Below are 21,175 nucleotides of genomic sequence, written 5' to 3' on the forward strand. Positions count from 1 at the left end.
TTTTAACCCTCAATGACCAGTGACCACAGTCTGAGCCATCAGCCCCCCCTTTGACCTTTCTCTCACACACACACACACACACACACACACACACACACACACACACACACACACACACACACACACACACACACACACACACACACACACACACACACACACACACACACACACACACACACACACACACACACACACACACACACACACACACACACACCCTGCTCTGGTTGTCATCATTGCTGAGGGGATTAGGGTCTGAAGTGGGGACAGCTGGTCTCCCCCCCTCTTCCTCTTGGTTGATGTGACAGACACAGAGGAAGGTAGAGGAGTTTAATTGTGTTGAAAGAGAGCAGGGATTAATGACGCCTGTGTGTGAGGAAACCTGGTAAGGCCAAGGCAGTTAGAGGCTACACACTGCTGTGCCAACACACGCACATAGACACAAAAAAATTGCCAAATGCACACTTACGATATGCACAAAACAGCTGTGTGCATCTGGCATGTTTGTGCATGTGCCATTGTTTCAGTGTCACAAACAGCAGTGTGTGACAAATAAACAAATATCAAAACAGCTCTACAGGAGAATGTAGAACAGGCACGATAGACGTCCAAACAAAGAAAACACCCACAGTCAACAACAACAACAAAAAATAAAAATGTTTCCCAGCTTTTTTGTCTTTTTTTATCCCGCTTATTTCACAGGAATACACTGAAAGTACAACTCACAACAATATCAGACATAGACCTCTGATTTTTTTTGTTTTGTTATAAAGATACAACATGAACCAAAGACAACGAGTTACAGAAAATGGACATCACTGTGAGACCAAATCAGCTTATTCAATCAGCTTATTCACAAGATCCAAAGGAAAATGGGTCACACAGGAAACTGTCTGTTCATTTCTTTCTCCACCTGGCACACCACAACACCCACTCCTCTGTGCTTCTCTGTAAATCAGCTGGAGGAAGAGTCTGGAGTATTCACGAGTTCAAAAGTAAACCACGATGACATGAAAGATGAGGTTTTATACAGTAGTAGGATGAGAGACTGCATCTCCATAGACTGCCAGGGTTGAATCTACCATGTCAATTTTAGTTTAGTGACCCTTACCATTCTGTTCCACCTCCTTTTCCCTTTTATGTTTGAATTAAGGAATTGTTTATGTGAGAACAATATCACATCCTCTCTACCTGGCCCCCTTTTCCAATACATGTCTTTATCTGAGTTGATATCTATCACATAAACAGTGAGTCAGACTGTTCAGGAAAATGAGCCCTAAATCTAGAGTAGAGCTCTTTGCCTAACAGAGCTCTCATTCTAGAGCCCAGCTCCAACTCTCATCGTCTTGACAGTGACTTCTGACCTCCTCAATCTTCCAATCCTGTAGTTATGTCGTGTTTTTTGCATCCTTCAACTTTCTCCTCTTTTAAAAGAAAAGGCCAGGATGGCCAACTTACAGTTATCACAAATTAACTAAGCAATTTACTCACAGACAACAAACCGACAGACTACTCAACTGAATTTGGAAGCAATACAATACAAAAGTCCCTACGATTTGACTCAAAGGTACAGTGAATGTCCATTGATAGCACCAATTACATTGACTCTAGAGTAGACCCTTCATCAGACCCATCTTCTGAACCCCTTCCAGTGGTTGGTTCTTTCGACAGCTGGGATCTTACGGGAGATTTAGCCAATCGGGGCATCTCCCCATCCTCTCCTTGGCTACCACTGGCCGGGCCTTGTGCCGGGTCGTCTGCCGAGTCGTTGCTGGTGTTGAGGAAGGCTTGGTACTGGTTCCAGAAGCCCACATTGCTCCTGGTGGCCGGGGGGTTGGAGGACGTTGTCAGTGTGTTAGCAGGAAGTCGCTCAGAGGCCGAGCGACCACTCCGTACAGGGGGACGTGGTGCCTTGACAACCCCTCCATGATGCTTCATGTGTCCCTGTGGATGAATATGAAAATAACAGATTGTTTAAGTGCCACTCCGACCAACCTCTGAGTCCCCCTGGCTGGAAATAACATTTATATCACAAACATTTAGCTTGACTGATTACCCTCAGTCTGGAAGGAGATTTATCATCAGTGAATGTTTCAGGTAAATGTAACCTGATGCCTAACTAACAGATTAAAATAGTTTTAATAGTAATGTTGGGTTCATTGGTTGCAATGTTTTGGACATCTAATGAACAATTCCACAGATTAATAAATCACTTCAAAGCAGCTATCATGAAGTCCATAAACATAAGAGACAGCTAAGTTCTCTACCAACCCACACATCAATCTATACCCACATCCTCTTACCTTCAGTCCACTGCGGCTGGCATACTCTTTCCCACACTCGGCACAGCTGTAGGTCTTCTTCTCAGGGCGAGACAGGGGAGGGGGGAGAGTGGGAGCCAAACTGATGGGAAAAGTGCTTTCCAGTTGGTCACTGACACCGCCCATCCCATCCTCCTTCCCATGGGAGCCGAGGTACGCCCCCTGACTCGTCTCCCTGGTGTAGGGTACAGCTTTCGGAGGAACTTCCCTAGCCTCAGCATCGCTTGTGTCTGCGCTCTCTGATTGTGGTGCCATTCTCGGGTCCGTATCAGATACAAGAGCTTGGTCATGCTTTGGTGCTGCAGGTGGGGGGGTTTCAACCCTGTATTCCTCTGTGGGCTTGGGGGTTTGGAGTTTAGGGGGGTGCTCTAAGTCTGGTTTGGGTGCTGGGTGGGTTTTGGGGTGCTCTGGGCTAAGGACAGGGGTAAAGGAGGGGGATGGGCTGGGGTGTGCTACCGGGGCACAGAGGGTTGGTGTGCTCAGTAGATCCTCCAGGTTTGATCTAGGGCCGGGGAGGAAGACATTGAGAGGAAGGGCATTCTGACCCAAAAGACAGTCTGACATCATTAGACTGGACAATGGGGTGGTTTTGGTAACACTGGAGGAAGTGGGAGCAGGGTCAATGGTACCAATGGTTGAATCAAGGAGTTCAGCATGGTTGTCATCATTGACTGGGGAGCCTGTATCTCCTAGAGGAGGGGGTGGGGAAGGCACACTGTCAAACAGGACTGGGGGGTCTACGCTGCCGGGCGGAGGGGTGTGTGAGGTGGAGTTTAGGAAGGAGTCAGGGGTGAGGTCAGAGGGAGGGATCAGGTCAGGGCTGGAGGAGTGAGATCTGTTAGGCTCCCAGACACACTTTGGTGATGTCACACTGACCGATACGGGGGCAGAGCCTCCCACTAGGGTTTGAAAGTGTGTGGATGCTGACTGGCTGCCTGAGGCTGCAGTGGAGCTCTCAGTGGAGACCTTGGGGGTGTCATTGGACTGTGCCTGGGACTGAAACAGTGCCTGGGAATGGGTCTGGAGCTCAGAGATAGTGTCAGGTTCTGCTGAGGCCTCTGACAGAGACTCTGCACCGCCTTCCGGTGGCAGCTGCCCTCCCAGGTGCATGCGGATGTGGTGCTGCAGCACCAGGGCATTTGTGAACTTGCGCTGGCACAGCGGGCAAGAGTTCTGGGCACGAGAGTTCGGCGGGCGGGCACGGTGTGTTGCCAGGTGGGACCGCAGGCTGCCCTTGGTGGAGAAGGAGCGTCCACACAGTTTACAGGGGAAGGGGCGCTCGCCCAGGTGGGTGGCCTGGTGCAGACGCAGTGCCCTGGGGCAGCTCAGCACACGCAGACACACCCCACACTGGTTGGGGGCCAGGGAGCCAGTGCTCATGATGCCAAGGCCGGGGAGCATGGCGCCTGCCAGAGCGCTGCCCCCGTTTGCACTCATGCCCAGAGCGGCCACCATCTCCCTGGTGAAGTTGGAGACGGAGGTGGGGGCATGGGTGGAGGACGGTGGGGTTGCCATCACATAAGTGCTGGAGGTGCTGGCGCCCATGAGGCCGCTGCTGAACAACCCAGTAGAGGCCATGCTGCTGTGGGAGGTCTCCCCTGAGGAGGAGGCCCAGGGAGAGGAGGTGGGAGGCTCCTTCTCCAGCTTCTCCACCAGCCGCTGCAGCTTGGAGGTGTCTGAGGTGGGGATAGAGGCGGAGGGGAAGGAGGTGGAGGCGTGAGCTTTGGGGTAGTGGGAGAAGGGGAAGGAGAGCTGAGAGTGGGTGGAGGAGAGGTGGGAGGAGCCTTGGGCAGGGGGTGGAGGGCGGAGCAGGCCCAGGGCAGGGTGTTGGTGGGGGGAGCCAGAGGGGAAGAGGAGTTTAGGGAGGTGGGCCAACTGAGAGTAAGCAGAGTGCGACATCATGGGAGGGTGAGGGGGCGTGTTCTCATCAAAGCGTTGCTGCTTTGCTCCCTTGAAGAACCCAGCGATGGCGGAGGTGGACGAGGAGGGGACAGAGAGGAGGGAGGAGGACGCAGAGGAGGAAGAGGAGGATGTGAGTGAGGAAGCAGCTGAGGATATGGATGCAGCAGCGGCTGCAGCAGCAGCTTGGTTGAGCCGCAGGAGGGAGTGGGCGGTGGAGATGAGGGCCAGGTCCACACTGGGGGGGAGGGGGAGAGAGGAGGGCGGAGCACTGGTGGACGCCCCCAGAGAGAAGCCCCCTCCGGCACCTCCCACCTCCATACCGTCTCCATATGGGTCATCCTCAGCCCGCCGTTTACGACGTCTCTGAGCCTGCGCTGCACTGATGCTCAGACCAATGCTGCTCATGGGCTGACCCTGGGGCTCAGACCCCCCCGCTGGTCCCATGCCCGGCCCAAACAGGGAAGGGGGGAGAAGGGAGAGGGAGAGCTCTGGGTTCTGCTCGCGGTGGCGGAGAAAATGCACCTTGAGGTTGCCGCGGGTGGTGAAGCGGCTGAGGCAGACAGGGCACTGGTAGGGTCTCTCGCCCGTGTGGGAGCGCAGGTGGATTTGCAGGGATGAGTCACTGCTGAACAGCTTCCCACAGAACCGACAGGCATGCTGGAGGCGCCCCAGGGAGGAGGACGAGGACCCTGATGAGGAGACAGACAGGTGGGGCTCCTGAAAGGAGGGGGGTGCCATAGAGGCAGTGGTGGGCAGGGGCGGGGTGAGGAAGGACATGCCACCGTGGCCGCTGGCTGAGGTGGTGTTGGGGGATTTCTCATGGAGGTAACGGGTAGGCAAGGCCAGGGAGAGAGCCAGGGGGTAGTTGGACGAGGCCATGGTAGAGATGGCTGAGGAGGCAGAAGAGGAAGAAGACGAGGAGGAAGGGCGGACACTGGTCCCAGGGTAAAGATAAGACCCTGTAGCCCCTCCTGCACCCTCCATCTGGGTCTTGTGTGGCCGCAGGACATGGGACAGGGGGTGGCTGGGCTTGGAGGGCTTGGGGGCAGGCTGGGGAGGGAGCAGGGAGGAGAAGCAGGCCAGGAGAGGAGCTACAGAGCTGGGAGGCTGGATGGGTGTAGGCTGGGGAGGACTGGAGGCCCTCTCACTGCCCTCCAGACAGAGCTGGGGAAAAGGAGGCAGGAGGATCTGGGGCGCCTCCAGGCCACAGGAGGCCCCGCCCAGCCGCAGCACCTGCCTGCAGATCTCCTCCGTCATCTGCATCTGGTGGATCTGCCTCTGCTGCAGCACTCGCAGCTCATCCAGGATCACCGCAATGCTCAGGTGGGCACGGGGCGGGACTGCAGAGGCAGCACCCGGGCTGGGGGAGGGTGTCACAGGGCTGAGAGGGCCCTCGGGCACAGGGCTGGGGCTACCAGGGTGGGGCGGGGGGCAGAGGGAGGCTGAGGAAGAGGATGAGGATGAGGAGGTGGTAGTGGTGGCTGACACGCCCAGTTTGGGAGAGGCCATGATAGAGCGGGGAGGGTGGGTCTGACTGGAGGGCGATGTGGAGGTGTTGGGGAGGTGTAGGACTGTTTGGGAGAAGAGGGAGGGGTGGGGGAAGTCAGGGGAGAGGGAGGACTGGGGGTCTGTGAGGGAGATGGGGGAGGAGGTGGGCTGGCAGGGGCAGCAGGAGAGGGGGGAGCCCTCACTGGGTTGAGAGCGAGTGTGAAGCCCCCAAAAGTAGGGACGTGGAGCCAGGGGTGGCTGGTAACTCTGAGGAGAGGAGGAAGATGATGAAGAATAGGAATCTGTGGTCAGAGGAAAGGAGGATAACTTCACTGCCAACTGGTCATCTGAGAAAAGAAGAGAAAGCAGACAAGAAAGAGAAAGTTGACCTAGTTATTGTCTTACTGAGCATGACAGAGCTTTGCATCTACTTTACACACTGTTACCACTTTCGCTTATATAAAACTCAGGGAAGTCTGTTTGAGCAGTGAGCACTACTCAGAATGCCCTTTTTGTGAGTGTTTTCCACAGGTCGACCTTATCACACTCTGATGATGGTCAGTGGATAGCACAGAAATGCAACTCTGGCAAATCATAGAGGTAACAGCAACCAGATAGAAGAGAATGGCCCTCTTAAAATTGTGATTTTGCAAGTAGTGGCAGATAGGTAGAAGCACAACAGCTAAGGACTGAAGCCCTCAGATAACAACTATACATTATGAGACTATTCTGTCAGGTGAACTCCTGATCCAGATCCACTTTCACATTGTTCTCTTCTCCATCACCATCACCTCCAAACTCCCCCTCTTTCATAATCCTCCAAACTCCCCCTCCCCTTCTCTTTCCTCTTCACGTCATTCTTTATCCTCTCCGTCTTCGTCTGCACCCCCCCCCCCCCCCAACTTACACCATGAGCAGCCTACCTTGTTTCCACGGCAACACAGTACTGAGGACAATGGACCCTAAAACTGCATACAACCCTGACCCCTGAAAAAGACATGGAAACCATACATAGACATGCACATGCACTCTATCACACACTACTCTCTCTCCTCTCTCTGTCTTTCTTTCTCTTCATTCGTTTTGTCTTTCATCTCTTGGTGCACCCTTCCCCCATTACCCTGTAGGGTATCAGGGGTCAGGCTGTAATTGGCTGGCATACTTGACCTTAAGAACCCTGGGGTCACATTCTTTCTCCTAGATTCTGGGCAAGAGGTGGAGGCAAAATAAAACACACAGGCTACCAGACAAGAAAACAAACAGACCATCAACAACCACACTTCCCTAACACACACACACTTGAAAACACAAACACACACCTATATGTACAAACACAATATTAGTACACCCTCTCACTACAATGTTACTACACTATTAGACTACACTAGCCCTGTGTGACTGGTCACAGCCCCACAAGCACATATAGACACACACACACACACACTTGGAGATTCACAATAGTTCTTGTGTATGTTCATACTAGAGGTCGACCGATTAATCTGAATGGCCGATTAATTAGGGCCGATTTCAAGTTTTCATAACAATCGGAAATTGGTAATTTTGGATGCCAAAATTACGCTCTAACCACCTGCCTCACGAGTAGCCCGCCTGTTACGCGAATGCAGTAAGAAGCCAAGGTAAGTTGCTAGCTAGCATTAAACTTATCTTATAAAATACAATCAATCAATCGTAATCACTAGTTATAACTACACATGGTTGATGATATTACTAGTTTATCTAGCGTGTCCTGCGTTGCATATAATCGATGCAGTGCGCATTCGCGAAAAAGGACTGTTGTTGCTTCAACGTGTACCTAACCATAAACATCAATGCCTTTCTTAAAATCAATACACAGAAGTATATATTTTTAAACCTGCATATTTAGCTAAAAGAAATCCAGGTTTGCATGCAATATTAACCAGGTGAAATTGTGTCACTTCTCTTGCATTCATTGCACGCAGAGTCAGAGTATATGCAACAGTTTGGGCCGCCTGGCTCATTGCGAACTAATTTGCCAGAATTTTACGTAATTATGACATAACATTGAAGGTTGTGTAATGTAACAGTAATATTTAGACTTATGGATGCCACCCGTTAGATAAAATATGGAACGGTTCCGTATTTCACTGAAAGAATAAACGTTTTGTTTTCGAGATGATAGTTTCCGGATTCTACCATATTAATGACCTAAGGCTCGTATTTCTGTGTGTTATGTTATAATTAAGTCTATGATTTGATAGAGCAGTCTGACTGAGCGATGGTAGGCACCAGCAGGCTCGTAAGCATTCATTCAAACAGCACTTTTGTGTGTTTTGCCAGCAGCTCTTCTGTTTATGTTTATGACTTCAAGCCTATCAACTCCCGAGATTAGGCTGGTGTAACCGATGTGAAATGGCTAGCTAGTTAGCGGGGTGCGCGCTAATAGCGTTTCAAACGTCACTCGCTCTGAGACTTGGAGTAGTTTTTCCCCTTGCTCTGCATGGGTAACGCTGCTTGGAGGGTGGCTGTTGTCGATGTGTTCCTGGTTCGAGCCCAGGTAGCGGCGAGGAGAGGGATGGAAGCTATACTGTTACACTGGCAATACTAAAGTGCCTATAAGTCAAAGGTATATGAAATACAAATCGTATAGAGAGAAATATTCCTATAATTCCTATAATAACTACAACCTAAAACTTCTTACCTGGGAATATTGAAGACTCATGTTAAAAGGAACCACCAGCTTTCATATGTTCTCATGTTCTGAGCAAGGAACTTAAACGTTAGCTTTCTTACATGGCACATATTGCACTTTTACTTTCTTCTCCAACACTTTGTTTTTGCATTATTTAAACCAAATTGAAAATGTTTCATTATTTATTTTTATGCTAAATTGATTTTATTGATGTATTATATTAAGTTAAAATAAGTGTTCATTCAGTATTGTTGTAATTGTCATTATTACAAATACATTTTTAAAAAATCGTCCGATTAATCAGTATCGGCTTTTTTTGGTCCTCCAATAATCGGTATTGGCGTTGAAAAATCATAATCGGTCGACCTCTAGTTCATACCTCACTACTCAACCACAAAGCCCAGATGGACAATGGGGTTGTATGCTATTGCAGTTACACCTTATACAGCACCTCTCACGGCCATCAGTTCCTCTACCATCTCCCTCTCATTGCTCAGTCTCCCAAAACTCAGTATGAATATTTGGAATTACAGAGTTGATAAGGGTTAAATAAATAAAATCTTATATACACTGTATTGCCCCTATGTTCTCATGTCTTTTCTATTCTTTATCCGCCCACTAACTGGGTGGTCTGTGCCTCTGAGCCTGGCAATAGGAGGAGGGCTGGTGAGGGCAGTGATCTAAATAAGATCAGAAAACAGAAAACAACAGACTCCTAAGACACCATAAATTAAATAATATTACATGATTGCTTATATTAATAAAAGGAACATCAAAGCACCGCCATAACTTTAGATTTTGAACTGTCAGTGATGGGAGTCAACATTTTCAAACTATCACCAAAACTGTCTCTTTACGTTTTGTATATACATGTGACACTACACAATCACTGTTATGTAGAGGAAATAAAAGCATTAACTACCCACAAAAATAGCGTTCCAAAAAATATAACAAGTATTAATTGGAAAATACCTTGAACTACTTTAAAAAACATAGAAAACTATGGATGAATAATCCTCCCCCCCCTCCCCCCCACCACCATACTAATAGCTAATGTATTCTATTGTTAACTTGCATATCAATAGTAGTCCATTTCTCACCATGTTCTAATATCTGAGAGGCTGAAGGGAGCGGGCTCATGAGCTGCTGGGGCCGTTTCTGTTTCCGACGAGACATGCTTCAGCTGCACATGGGCCAACAGAATGCTTAGATTTTTTCTCCCTGCACACTGAAAAAGTGGTTAACTAAATTGCCCGAATTAGAAGCGATGCGCGGGTGAATTTTCGCCACAATGTTAAACTCCGTTGGTGGCATCTTGGTGTAAAAGAGAACAACGTGTGAAGACTACAGGCATATGTGTCAATTTCTCTCAACAAGTCTTATTTTCTCAAACTCACCGTTAGACCCCCCTCCTCCTCCCACAAAACACACACGCACACACACACACACACACACAGTCCTCTTGTTCAACCACTACATTTGCATTCAAATGGCGAATGAACACTTCTTTTGAGCCATGACTCCCTCCTCACTCCACTTGCCTCCTTCTAGTAACCCACCTCACCCACAAAAGCCATCAAGTTCTGTCCCTCAGATAAACACAATCGTGAGTATCCCAAGTGCTGTCTTTGATTTCAATATATACTAAAGTTTTGATTTCAGTATATTCTAAAGTTTTGATTTCAGTATGATTTCAGCATATACTAAAGTTTTGATTTCAGTATATACTAAAGTTTTGATTTCAGTATGATTTCAGCATATACTAAAGTTTTGATTTCAGTATACAGTATACTAAAGTTTTGCGTCCCCATGTGCAACATTTATAGTCCCTATACATTTGATGAAGAACAGACCAATTAATTTACACTTCTCCCTTGATTAGATGTTTCTCTTTATATTGTATACAACGTGTGTGTGTGCGCGCGCGCGAGTGTTTGGGTACATGTAGGCCTACCCATAAAATAGCATCACCCCTTAATTATGTATGTCCTATTCAAGTAGGTTAATCCAGTCAATTGCTTGGAAAGGATGATTGGCGGACGGTGATTGGTGGAACCCCAACTTGGAATTCGAATGACCTCCCTACCAGTTTTCGGATGCACGAGCTCCATTAACAGGCCCCTGAATGAACAGGAATTCGCAACAATGGGGCTAGGACACAGCTGAATGAGCATCACCCTCTGTGAGCCTCTCGAATACACAGGACCACTGACGCGACGCACAATGCTTCCTTTTCAAACTCGAGCTCTACTGCTTACCACGTGGAAAGGTAATGAAAAGGAGGGGTAGCCAGATTGGGGGGAAAATATATATATATTTTTTTTACTGGACCTACCCGTACCCAGGCACGCATACACAATACATTTGGTCCCCTGTGAGTCAAATGTTCTCTAGCCACAACAAGCAGTAAATTACTGTACGTAATTTCAACTCCACGATTATAGGCATTGAGTCTTTACTGCTGGATTTACTGCAATCGATTTGCAATGAAGTTTACGCAAAACAAACGGAAAACAAGCCAATACGGTAAAGAAATGCAGGGCCTTATTAGGCATGGTTACGTTACCTACCATATAGTCTAAGCCCCAGTGGCCACAAATATGGGTACAAGCTCAGTTCCCTGTGTTATACTTAAATATATATCACATAGGCCAACATGAAACTCTTCCATAAATGTACAGTAGGCCTAGGCTAGCCTATATTGTATCAAATGTGTGTTCATGATTGTGCGTAATTCTGCAAATGTTTGTACATGAATAATGCGTATTTCTTTGCTCTGATTTTGACCGTGTCCTCCTGGTCTGCACACAGGCCCGCACATCTTGGGCGGACATCGCCCCCAAATACACACAAACACAGGCTTAACTGTGTTGCACCCTCGGCTGTTACCCCAAATCAGTTTTAAATAATAATTGAAAATCGATTGATAACATAAATCTTGTACATATCAAGAAATTAAATTATAATTTATCATTGTGGATTGTAGGCCTATACAAACATCTAAATATTAAAATAAGAAAGCCTGGTATTCACCAAGCCTATTTAAGTTTATCTATAAAATACACTCTTAGAAAAAAGGGTTCTTCGTCTAACCATAGGAGAACCCTTTTTGGTTCCAGGTAGAACCCTCTGTGGAAATTATTCTACAGGGTTCCACCTGAAACCAAAAGAGTTATACTGGGAACCAACATTTTTTTATTTAAAGGGTTCTCCTATGGGGACAGTCGAAGAACCCATTTAGGTTCTAGTTAGCACCTTTTTTTCTTAGTGTAGGTTTCCGATTCACAGTTGGCACCATATGCTTTGAGTCAATAACGATACAAAAAATATATTTAGCGGCCTATTTGTCATAATAGCCCACATTTGTAATCCTTGCCTCCCATAATTTGTGCATTGAAAAGGGAATTTATGGTTTGGGATCAACGTGTCTATGCTGCCGGACCGTGATGTATGTCCTGATTTGACTGTTTGATATGGCCTACACATTCATTAGCCTACATTTTAGAATTCCCTTTTCAGAGGCTTACGATATATTTAGACAGCGTTTTATAGCTAGAAAAATATTTTAAAGGTTTATACAAAGAAACAATTAAATCTGTTGTCCGTGTCTCGCAAACTATTTCATTCTATTAAAACATAGCCTATTGTGCCAACAAAGCATTTGTGTTTTTCGTTCCATCGCACCGTGACATTTAAAGCGACGATCTAACATTTTCATACAAGTCAGAACAGCGCGATAACTTCTGCTGTCCCGCTACTGTACCGGCGACCTGTTGCATGCCTGCGCGCGCACTGATCATAACAAGTTATGATTTCATAAATTATTATGACTGCCCTAAAATATCGCTACAAATTGCTCATATCCCTAGTTTGCGTCGTCGACATGAATAAGATAAAGGAAATTACTCACCATGTATGAATCGATGATATTTGATAGTGGTTACAAAATGATAAAATATGTTGGGCAATAGGCTACGTCTCCCAGTCGGGACATCAACATAGCCTTTTCCGGCATACAGCCACAAAGATGCGCAGTCGTCCCTTTGACAGCCGGGCGGAACACCGCATTGTTAAATTATTTATTTATATCGTCGCCGTGAATTGAGACTATTTGATATCGTAAATGTAGTCCATCAATTCATTGTTTTGACTGACCCAGAGAAACAGCCGGGGGAGGAGATAAGCTACTATGCGGTAACGAAAGGGAATTGGATTAGTGTTCCTGTCATCCTCCGCCCCTTCCCCGTTCAACCCTCTTTGTAGACTATTTGGCGAGGGCGGCCTGCTTCTCGACCTGCATCTGTAGTCTCTGAGGCACTGACGGCTGTCTCTTTGGCGGTCTGTCCGTCCTATCCGGACACTCTCCCTCTATAATTAATGACATTCATCGCCACCGTGACTTGGCCTAGGACACAGTCTGACCCTGACTAGAGAGCCTACCCACTGAGCATTTTTACCGCCTTGCATATTGCTCTGAAAAACATAAATGTAACGAATTAAATCATCTTCCCGTATTCGCCCATGGGGGCATTGTGCAAATCCTGTGTAACACCCAGGCACAATTTGGATAAGGCCCAGCCTACCCCTAGAAGTTACAATGGAGGAATGTTATTTTTCCACCTGGCTATCTTTTGTGGTCACATTATAATGGTCCTATGTGTCTCCTTAGAATAGAACCTTCTATTCTATTGTATTCTAAATGCATACATAGTAGGCTACATAGAGGAAATTCATTAAAGACAATGAAAAGAATGCAGTAAGCCTATAGCAAAATATGCAGCACATTTAAATGGCAAATGAAGAATGTTAACAATAGTCAGTGCCACTGCCTAACTTTTAGTAGTCAAAATATCATCCCACATCTCAGACAATTACAGGTCTATGAAAATATAATGCCCCTATTCAGGCTTTGGTCAGACATGTAGGTCTACTGAACTCCCCACCAATGCAACTGTTATTATCAGGCTGTGTATGCCAATATATTATTATTAAACGCAGTAGATAGTCTCGCATTGTGTTTTAGATGGTAGTCACACTTGCATGTTCAAGGTGAGTGTATTTGGTCTACCCCAGCCAAGCCGCAAGCTGTAATTTATGAAATCTAAAACCTTCATGAAGAGGAATGTGTCCACTAGGTGGCTCACTAACATGAAAAACAAGGTTGTGTTGCTGCCATTGGGCACATTCGAGCGGATCACTTTTGTCAAGTTGGTGACCATTGTTGGTCCCGCCTTTCCAAGTTTGTTGCATTATGGGGATACAAATTGTCTGACTTGCCTACATGTGGACTGCATGAACTTGACAAAAATCATGTGATCAAAGGTCATGAAGTTTTGACTGTAGTCGACTGCAAATTTCTGCAAGCTTCACCAACTTTATCTTGCAGCGATCGCATGCATTGTGGGAGGCTCTGTTGTCTACTAATCATTAGGGTGTTTGTGTTTGACCCACACGAAAGTGACCAAAGACGTGACTGAAACAGGAACCAACTTTGCTGCAATGTTTATAATGGATATGTAGAAATGAATGTGATATTTGAGGCTCTCTCTCACCAATTGATTGTACAATGTAGCATACACACATATATTATACATGTTTATTTCGACATTATAAAGAACAACTTTTATGAACAATGGCAACACTGGCACTGCCATGTCAGTGTACAACTTTCGGCTGTCACATATGCACCTTGCCGACTTCACTCCCTGACTTTCGCTTTTACCATCAACTCAATCCTCTCCAGAAGCTCTATGACCTGAGTGACATCCACCCTGTTCTTGACATTGAGGATGTGGTATCTGTTGTCACACTTCCTGAGGAGCCACTGGAGGGCTCTCCCATCACTCTCAATGAACTGCTGTATACCTGCAGCAATGACTAGAAGGATGGCATGGGGTCGAGGGGGACACAAAGACAAGCCCTTCACGGTAAGGCCTACCATGTTCAGGTGTTCCTCCACAGCTCCCCTGCTCTTATCTTCCAGTATTGAGTCCAAATCAATGAACAGGAGGAAGGCATGGGGGCCTGGGGGATTCAGAGACACACTGCACTATCGCTGTCATCACCAGTTCCAGGACTTCCACGGAGAGAAGGTCTTCCACCATCCTAGAGTTTCCACAACGGTGAGTTGCCACTTTCCCCCGACGTCCCCCTGTCTCCTTACATTGTCCACGGTCTCGCTGTTGATTTCAGACTCAACTCGGGCAGGTATGGTGCTGCCTGCCTGACACTTATCAGCCCTTTTCTTACCCAGGAGAATGATCTGCATCTCTGGGAGGTGATTTGGGTCAGTCATCTCTGTCTGTCCCAGGGAAACACAGTACTGCGGCTCCTCGGCTGTGGAGCGCACTTCCAGTCACTGTCAGGGCTGTAGAGTCTCTGGCCTCGTTTAAGGCTCAGCTAAAGACTGGGCTGTTCAGAAAAGCTTTCCAAGGACCTTCTATGCTAATTCTGTTTGACAACACCTGTATATAGCTTTGAACATTGCCTACAATGTTTTGTTTTTATTGGCACCCCTAAAGATTCTTATAAATAAAAGCAAACAAAATTACATTTGCATTAACAATCTCATTTTAAGGAAGTATACAGTATTGTGGCCTTCCATGGCATCCTGTTTCACTGGGGTATAAAAAGGAGGTAACAAGAATGTGAAATTCCTTTGTCAACTATTACCATGGGAAAATGCAAAGAACTCAAACAGAGACAAATGGTTGTTGACCTTCATAAATCAGGCAATGGGTACAAAAAATTGCTATTTTTTTACTCCTGAACTTATTTAGGCTTGCCACAACAAAGGGGTTGAACACGTATTGAATCAAGACATTTAAACTTTACATTTTTTGTTAGTTTGTAAAAATGTCTAGGCCAGTGACACATCTCAATTTAATCCATTTTAAATTGGGTTGTGAATATTTTCTGAAGGTACCGTACATACATACTGTACTTGTACATCCAAAGTACAATTCTATAATGTGTTGTATTTTGTTGCGTGAATGGTCAGAACATTTTCTCTGTTAATTCACAATGCCTGAATTCTTGTGCTGTGTTACCAGTGAGCTCGGCTGAATACCTGAGGGTATCCAATTGGCTGACAGAGGGGAAGTCTGGAAATGCTGAAGATGTTTCGGGATATAGGACGAGTGAATATAAGTCCAGTGAGTCTCATGTGGGTCCAGTGAAGCGGAGAGCTGGGACAACAAGTTATATTTTAGAAAGGGAAAAATACACTTTAAATCTTTAAAGTGAACCCTTTTATCCACACGACCACACTATGTCAATTTATTTAGCTAGTTTGACGAAAACCGAAGCTGACTTTATAATGTAGGCCTATTTTTTTATTTTATTGTGAAATTGACTAATGTTGAAAACATTAATGAAATCAAGTAACATTTTACAGAGGAAACATCAGCTTTAGAAATATTGAACGTGAAACCTGTTATCGATATGGTCATACTGTACGTACCATACCACCAAAAACTGACTTTATGTCATGTATTTTATTCTGAAATTGCATAATGTTCTTTCTACATGTACAGTCTTACCATGATTTTCTGTGTACTTCGTTTGGTGAACATCATAGAGACATTGTAACACAAGTAAAGGACTTTGTAGATCTGTTTAGCTAGCATATAGGTAGGTTCCATGTGACATTGTATTCTAACATTTCTGATAAATACTCTAATAACAAGGTGACAGTAAATGTAATTGTTTTTGTGATACAATATAAATGTCAATATTTCTGCAAATATGAAATGTTTTTTTCTCTGCATAAGTTGGTGCAGTGCTGAGACAATTCCCCCGTACTGTAGAACTTGGTGCCCACATAGAAATACAAAATAAATTAACCACACAAATATGAGAGGATAGGAAGGTGCCATAGCAGAAACCCATGTGAATGAAAGTGGACATTTTCATTGCACAAAATAATGTTCTCAGACACGATCAACCTGACAGTCTTGCGCCAGTCTGTGTGTCTCCCTGATCAGTCTGTCTACTGCTCCTGTTGCCGTCTCCCACACTGAGCAGCCTCCTGCAGCAAGGGAAGGCATCCACAGTGTCTCTGAGGTCCCTCCTCATGAAGATATAGAGGAAGCAGTCAGTGAGAGGGCTTAGGTACAACAAGGCACTGGTTATCACAGAGGACAGGTCCCTGACTGGGTCTGACACTGAGGGGGCATGGGCCTTGATGGAGTAGTACAGGTTCCTGATGCTGTACGGGAGGAAGAGGAGTGTATAACTGCCCAGGACCAGACCCAGAGCTCCCAGAATCCTCCTCCTCCTTTCTGCCCCCCTGAAAGCCATACTCCTGGAGAGGGCCCTCTGAGTGACTAAGAACAGCAACACCAGGAACGGGGCAGGCAACAGGGAGATGGCAGAGAAAATCATCAGTGAGTACTGCATGTCGATCAAGAATATGTAATCGAAGGTAACGTAAACCAGTGCCAGTGCCCAGAGGCTCAGAGAGACCAGGGTGGAGTTTTTGACTGAGCGTCAGAGGCGGTACCACAGAGGACAGACCACCACCATGTACCTCTCCAGGGAGATCAACAACATGAAGCCCAGGCTGGTGCAGAGGCCCAGGCGAACAAAGACAGGCAGCGGGCCTTCATGAAAGGCAAACATGTGGTGTCAAAGAACCTACTGAAAATGAAGACCAGCGTGATGGTGATCTGGAGAAGGTCTGAGATGAGCAGGTTGATCACATAGACGGGAGCCACTCGGCCGGTTTTGACCAAACTGAACAGGGCATAACTGGCCAGGCAGACGGCAGGAAATCCTATGAGGAATATGATCCAGTCCACCACGATACCGATCATGTTTGTGTAATAGGGTGGATCCAGACCACATGGAAAGGCAGTGGTATCGTTAAAGTCAGTCATCTGATAACAGATGAGTAGTATTTTTTTTTTAAGCTCAAAAGTAGAGATATGTCCTTTCCTGGTAATTTGAGATTTATAGGTTAGAGTCCTTACTTGGTGTTGGATGGAGCAGTGATCAGCTTTGAAGAGGGTGATTGTCTTACCCAACCCCTCTACAATTCCCTGTGAGAAGTGAAAATTATTTAAGTACAAAAAGGTTAAATTCTTCAACACTTTTCAATGACTCTGTTTTTGCTCATCTGTTGCTTTACTGCAAACTGCCTCCCATCTAAGATGGTGAAACTCCTCCCTATATAATCCCTAGATGTTTTACATGGTTATGTGCTTACCTAGTCTCTCTACGTCTGTCAATACTAGTCACGTGTTGTCCTCTCTCTCTAGACATCATTTAGTTATTAAGACTTATCCACATCCTGGGCAGAACCATTCCAGTACTTACCCTGCTGTCATTATTACATAGAAACATGCAAACCATGTTTACCATTTAAGGTCAGTGCTAGAGAAATAAGTCAGGGGATTGACATCACTGTCTGATGTTCTGGTATTTCTCTTCCTTCCTATCCATCTCGCGCAGTCAATAATAGGCTATCAGGTTAGACATATTTGTTTATATCCATTTTGTGCATACTGTAAAACAGTGACTGGTTGGCCTGACAAAATGATAACATATATAATGATGGCATAAAGCAGATGCCATAAAAACATAGATGAGCATATGCAAATAACAAAGGGTTTATAAAGACCGCATGCTCACCCCTACTGTTGTCAACCATGTCACATTGTGGCCAAAAAGGCACAGCTCAAAGCTGAATAGTGAGCTTTGCAGCGAAATGTACATCTTTTAGTGTATTGGAAGTTTAAAAAGGCTTCTGAAGTTTGTAATTTCCACTTTGAAATTTCTAATGACAAATAAAATGTTTAAACCCCTACAAAAATGTCCATAAATAATAATCCACATAAGTCAAATTTCCTGTTGCTGCAATATTATTTTCCTGTTTTAGCAAACTGTGCTCAAATTAAGATCCTACACCTGTAGTTGTAGAGTACCACATGTGGTCACTTAGGCCGTCACACTCTCTGTAACGGCAGCCTTCCTCCTCTTCACGAGAAGAGAAGGTGTAACAAGGATCGGACCAACACGCAGCGTAGCCAGTGCTCAACATGTTTAATTTACAAAACTGTGAACACTTACAAATAACAAAATAATAAAATGTGGCAAACCGATACAGTCCTAGCTGGTGCAGAGAAACACAAAGACAGGAAACAACCACCCACAAAATCCCAACACAAAACAAGCCACCTATATATGATTCCCAATCAGAGACAACACAAAACATCTGCCTCTGATTGAGAACCATATTAGGCCAAACATAGAAACAGACAAACTAGACACACAACATAGAATGCCCACCCAGCTCACGTCCTGACCAACACTAAAACAAGCAAAACACACAAGAACTATGGTCAGAACGTGACACTCTCTCTCTGTCTCTCTCGCTCTCTCGGTGCCTCTCAACAGGCTAAAGTGTTTTTCAGCTCTCATCTGTAAACTCCAGAAAAATAAATAAAAAGCTACCCACTCTGCACAAACTGGTTAAATCAACATTGTTTCAACTTAATTTTCAGGGTATTTTCACGTGGAAAATACATTGGATTCTGAGTGCAAAATTTCAACCACAGGATTATGTCATCATGGTAACCAATTTTCAACATAGACAAACCTTGTAAAAAATATGTTGAATTTGTAGCTTTGAAACAATGTCAGATCTTCAAAAAAAACTATAGGCTGGGCAGCACCTCCACCTCCAGGGTTTTAACCAAGCCCAGCCCAGCTTACAGTGGCTTGTGAAAGTATTCACCCCCCTTTGCATTTTTCCTATTTTGTTGCCTTACAACCTGGAATTAAAATAGATTTTTTTGGGGGTTTGTATCATTTTATTTACACAACATACCTACCACTGAAGATGCAAAATCTTTTTTTATTGTGAAACAAACAAGAAATAAGACAAAAAAGCAGAACTTGAGCGTGCATAAGTATTCACCCCCCCCCCAAAGTCAAAACTTTGTAGAGCCACCCTTTGCAGCAATTACAGCTGCAAGTCTCTTGGGGCATATCTCTATACGCTTGGCACATCTAGCCACTGGGATTTTTGCCCATTCTTCAAGGCAAAACTGCTCCAGCTCCTTCAAGTTGGATGGGTTCCGCTGGTGTACAGCAATCTTCAAGTCATACTACAGATTCTCAATTGGATTGAGATCTGGGCTTTGAGTAGGCCATTCCAAGACATTTAGATGTTTCCCCTTAAACCACTCGAGCATCGCTTTAGCAGTATGGTTAGGGTCATTGTCCTGCTGGAAGGTGAACCTCCATCCCAATCTCAAATCTCTGGAAGAGTGAAACAGGGTTCCCTCAAGAATTTCCCTGTATTTAGCACCATCCATCATTCCTTCAATTCTGACCAGTTTCCCAGTCCCTGCCGATGAAAAACATCCGCACAGCATGATGCTGCCACCACCATGCTTCACTGTGGAGATGGTGTTCTCGGGGTGATGAAAGGGGCTGGGTTTGCGCCAGACATAGCATTTTCCTTGATGGCCAAAAAGCTCAATTTTAGTCTCATCTGACCAGAGTACCTTCTTCCATATATTTGGGGAGTCTCCCACATGCCTTTTGGCGAACACTAAACGTGTTTGCTTATTTTTTTTCTTCAAGCAATGGCTCCTGAACTTGGGAGGAGATATTGGACGGACAGGGACCCTGGAAGATAGGCTGGGGAATATCGCCGCCCGAAGGAAGAGATAGAGGCAGCGAAAGCTGAGAGGTGGCGATATGAGGCAAGGCAGCGCAACAGGCACGAGAGGCAGCCCCAAACAATTTTTGGGGGGTGGAACACGGGGAGATTGGCGGAGTCAGGCGATAGACCTGAGCCAACTCCCCGTGCTTACCGGAAGCAGCGTGGTGCTGGTCAGGCACCGTATTATGCGGTGAAGCACACGGTGCCGCCAGTGCGCGCTCATAGCCCGGAGCGCTATAGGCCAGCCCCCCGCAAGTGCCATGCGAGAGTGGGCATCCAGCCAGGGCGGATTGTGCCAGCTTAGTGTGTTTGGTCTCCGGTGCACCGTTTTGGCCCAGGGTATCCTGCGCCGGCTCTGCGTACTGTGTCTCCGGGGCGCTGGGAGGGTTCAGTTCGTTCTATGCCTGCGCTCCACCCGTGCCGGGCGAAAGTGGGCATTGAGCCTAATGGAGAGGTGCGAGCGTTGAGCACCAGATCTCCAGTGCTCCCCCACAGCCCGGTTCATCCAGTGCTTCCTCTGCGCACCAGGCCTCCTGTAGGTCTCCCCAGCCTGGTGGGCCCTGTGGCAGCCCCACGCACTAGGCTGTCTCTGCGTCTCCTCCCTCCAGAGTCTTCCTCCAGCCCGGACCCTCGAGCTGCCAGAGTCGCCCCCCCCCCCCTGTCCGGAGCTGCCAGAGTCGCCCCCCCACCTCCTGTTCGGAGCTGCCAGAGTCGCCCCCCCACCTCCTGTTCGGAGTTGCCAGAGTCGCCCCCCCACCTCCTGTTCGGAGCTGCCAGAGTCGCCCCCCCACCTCCTGTTCGGAGCTGCCAGAGTCGCCCCCCCACCTCCTGTTCGGAGCTGCCAGAGTCGCCCCCCCACCTCCTGTTCGGAGCTGCCAGAGTCGCCCCCCCACCTCCTGTTCGGAGCTGCCAGAGTCGCCCCCCCACCTCCTGTTCGGAGCTGCCAGAGTCGCCCCCCCACCTCCTGTTCGGAGCTGCCAGAGTCGCCCCCCCACCTCCTGTTCGGAGCTGCCAGAGTCGCCCCCCCACCTCCTGTTCGGAGCTGCCAGAGTCGCCCCCCCACCTCCTGTTCGGAGCTGCCAGAGTCGCCCCCCCACCTCCTGTTCGGAGCTGCCA

The 21,175-nt window shown here is 46.7% G+C and overlaps 1 protein-coding gene and 1 long non-coding RNA gene across 4 annotated transcripts; one reads left to right on the forward strand and one right to left on the reverse strand.

Moving 5' to 3' along the window:
* Window positions 1–654: 654 nt before the first annotated feature.
* On the reverse strand, window positions 655–12,455 carry LOC139550424 (sal-like protein 2). Of its 2 annotated transcripts, none has more exons than XM_071361310.1 (3): window positions 12,296–12,455; window positions 2,307–6,061; window positions 655–1,947 (listed from the first exon to the last, which is right to left on the reverse strand). In XM_071361310.1, the coding sequence occupies exons 2-3, from the start codon at window positions 5,733–5,735 to the stop codon at window positions 1,600–1,602; spliced, it is 3,777 nt and encodes a 1,258-aa protein (XP_071217411.1). In that variant the 5' UTR covers window positions 5,736–6,061; window positions 12,296–12,455; the 3' UTR covers window positions 655–1,599. The 2 variants fall into 2 exon arrangements, with proteins under 2 accessions (XP_071217411.1, XP_071217410.1); XM_071361309.1 differs by lacking the exon at window positions 12,296–12,455 and adding an exon at window positions 9,486–10,135.
* Window positions 10,307–16,169, forward strand: LOC139550425 (uncharacterized). 2 transcript variants are annotated; one of them, XR_011670034.1, is made up of 3 exons: window positions 10,307–10,654; window positions 14,129–14,507; window positions 15,438–16,169. It is a non-coding gene; the product is annotated as an uncharacterized lncRNA (long non-coding RNA). The 2 variants fall into 2 exon arrangements; XR_011670033.1 differs by lacking the exon at window positions 15,438–16,169 and adding an exon at window positions 14,639–14,935.
* Window positions 16,170–21,175: the final 5,006 nt, after the last annotated feature.

Source organism: Salvelinus alpinus, chromosome 23, assembly GCF_045679555.1.
Source record: "Salvelinus alpinus chromosome 23, SLU_Salpinus.1, whole genome shotgun sequence".
NCBI lineage: Eukaryota > Metazoa > Chordata > Actinopteri > Salmoniformes > Salmonidae > Salvelinus > Salvelinus alpinus.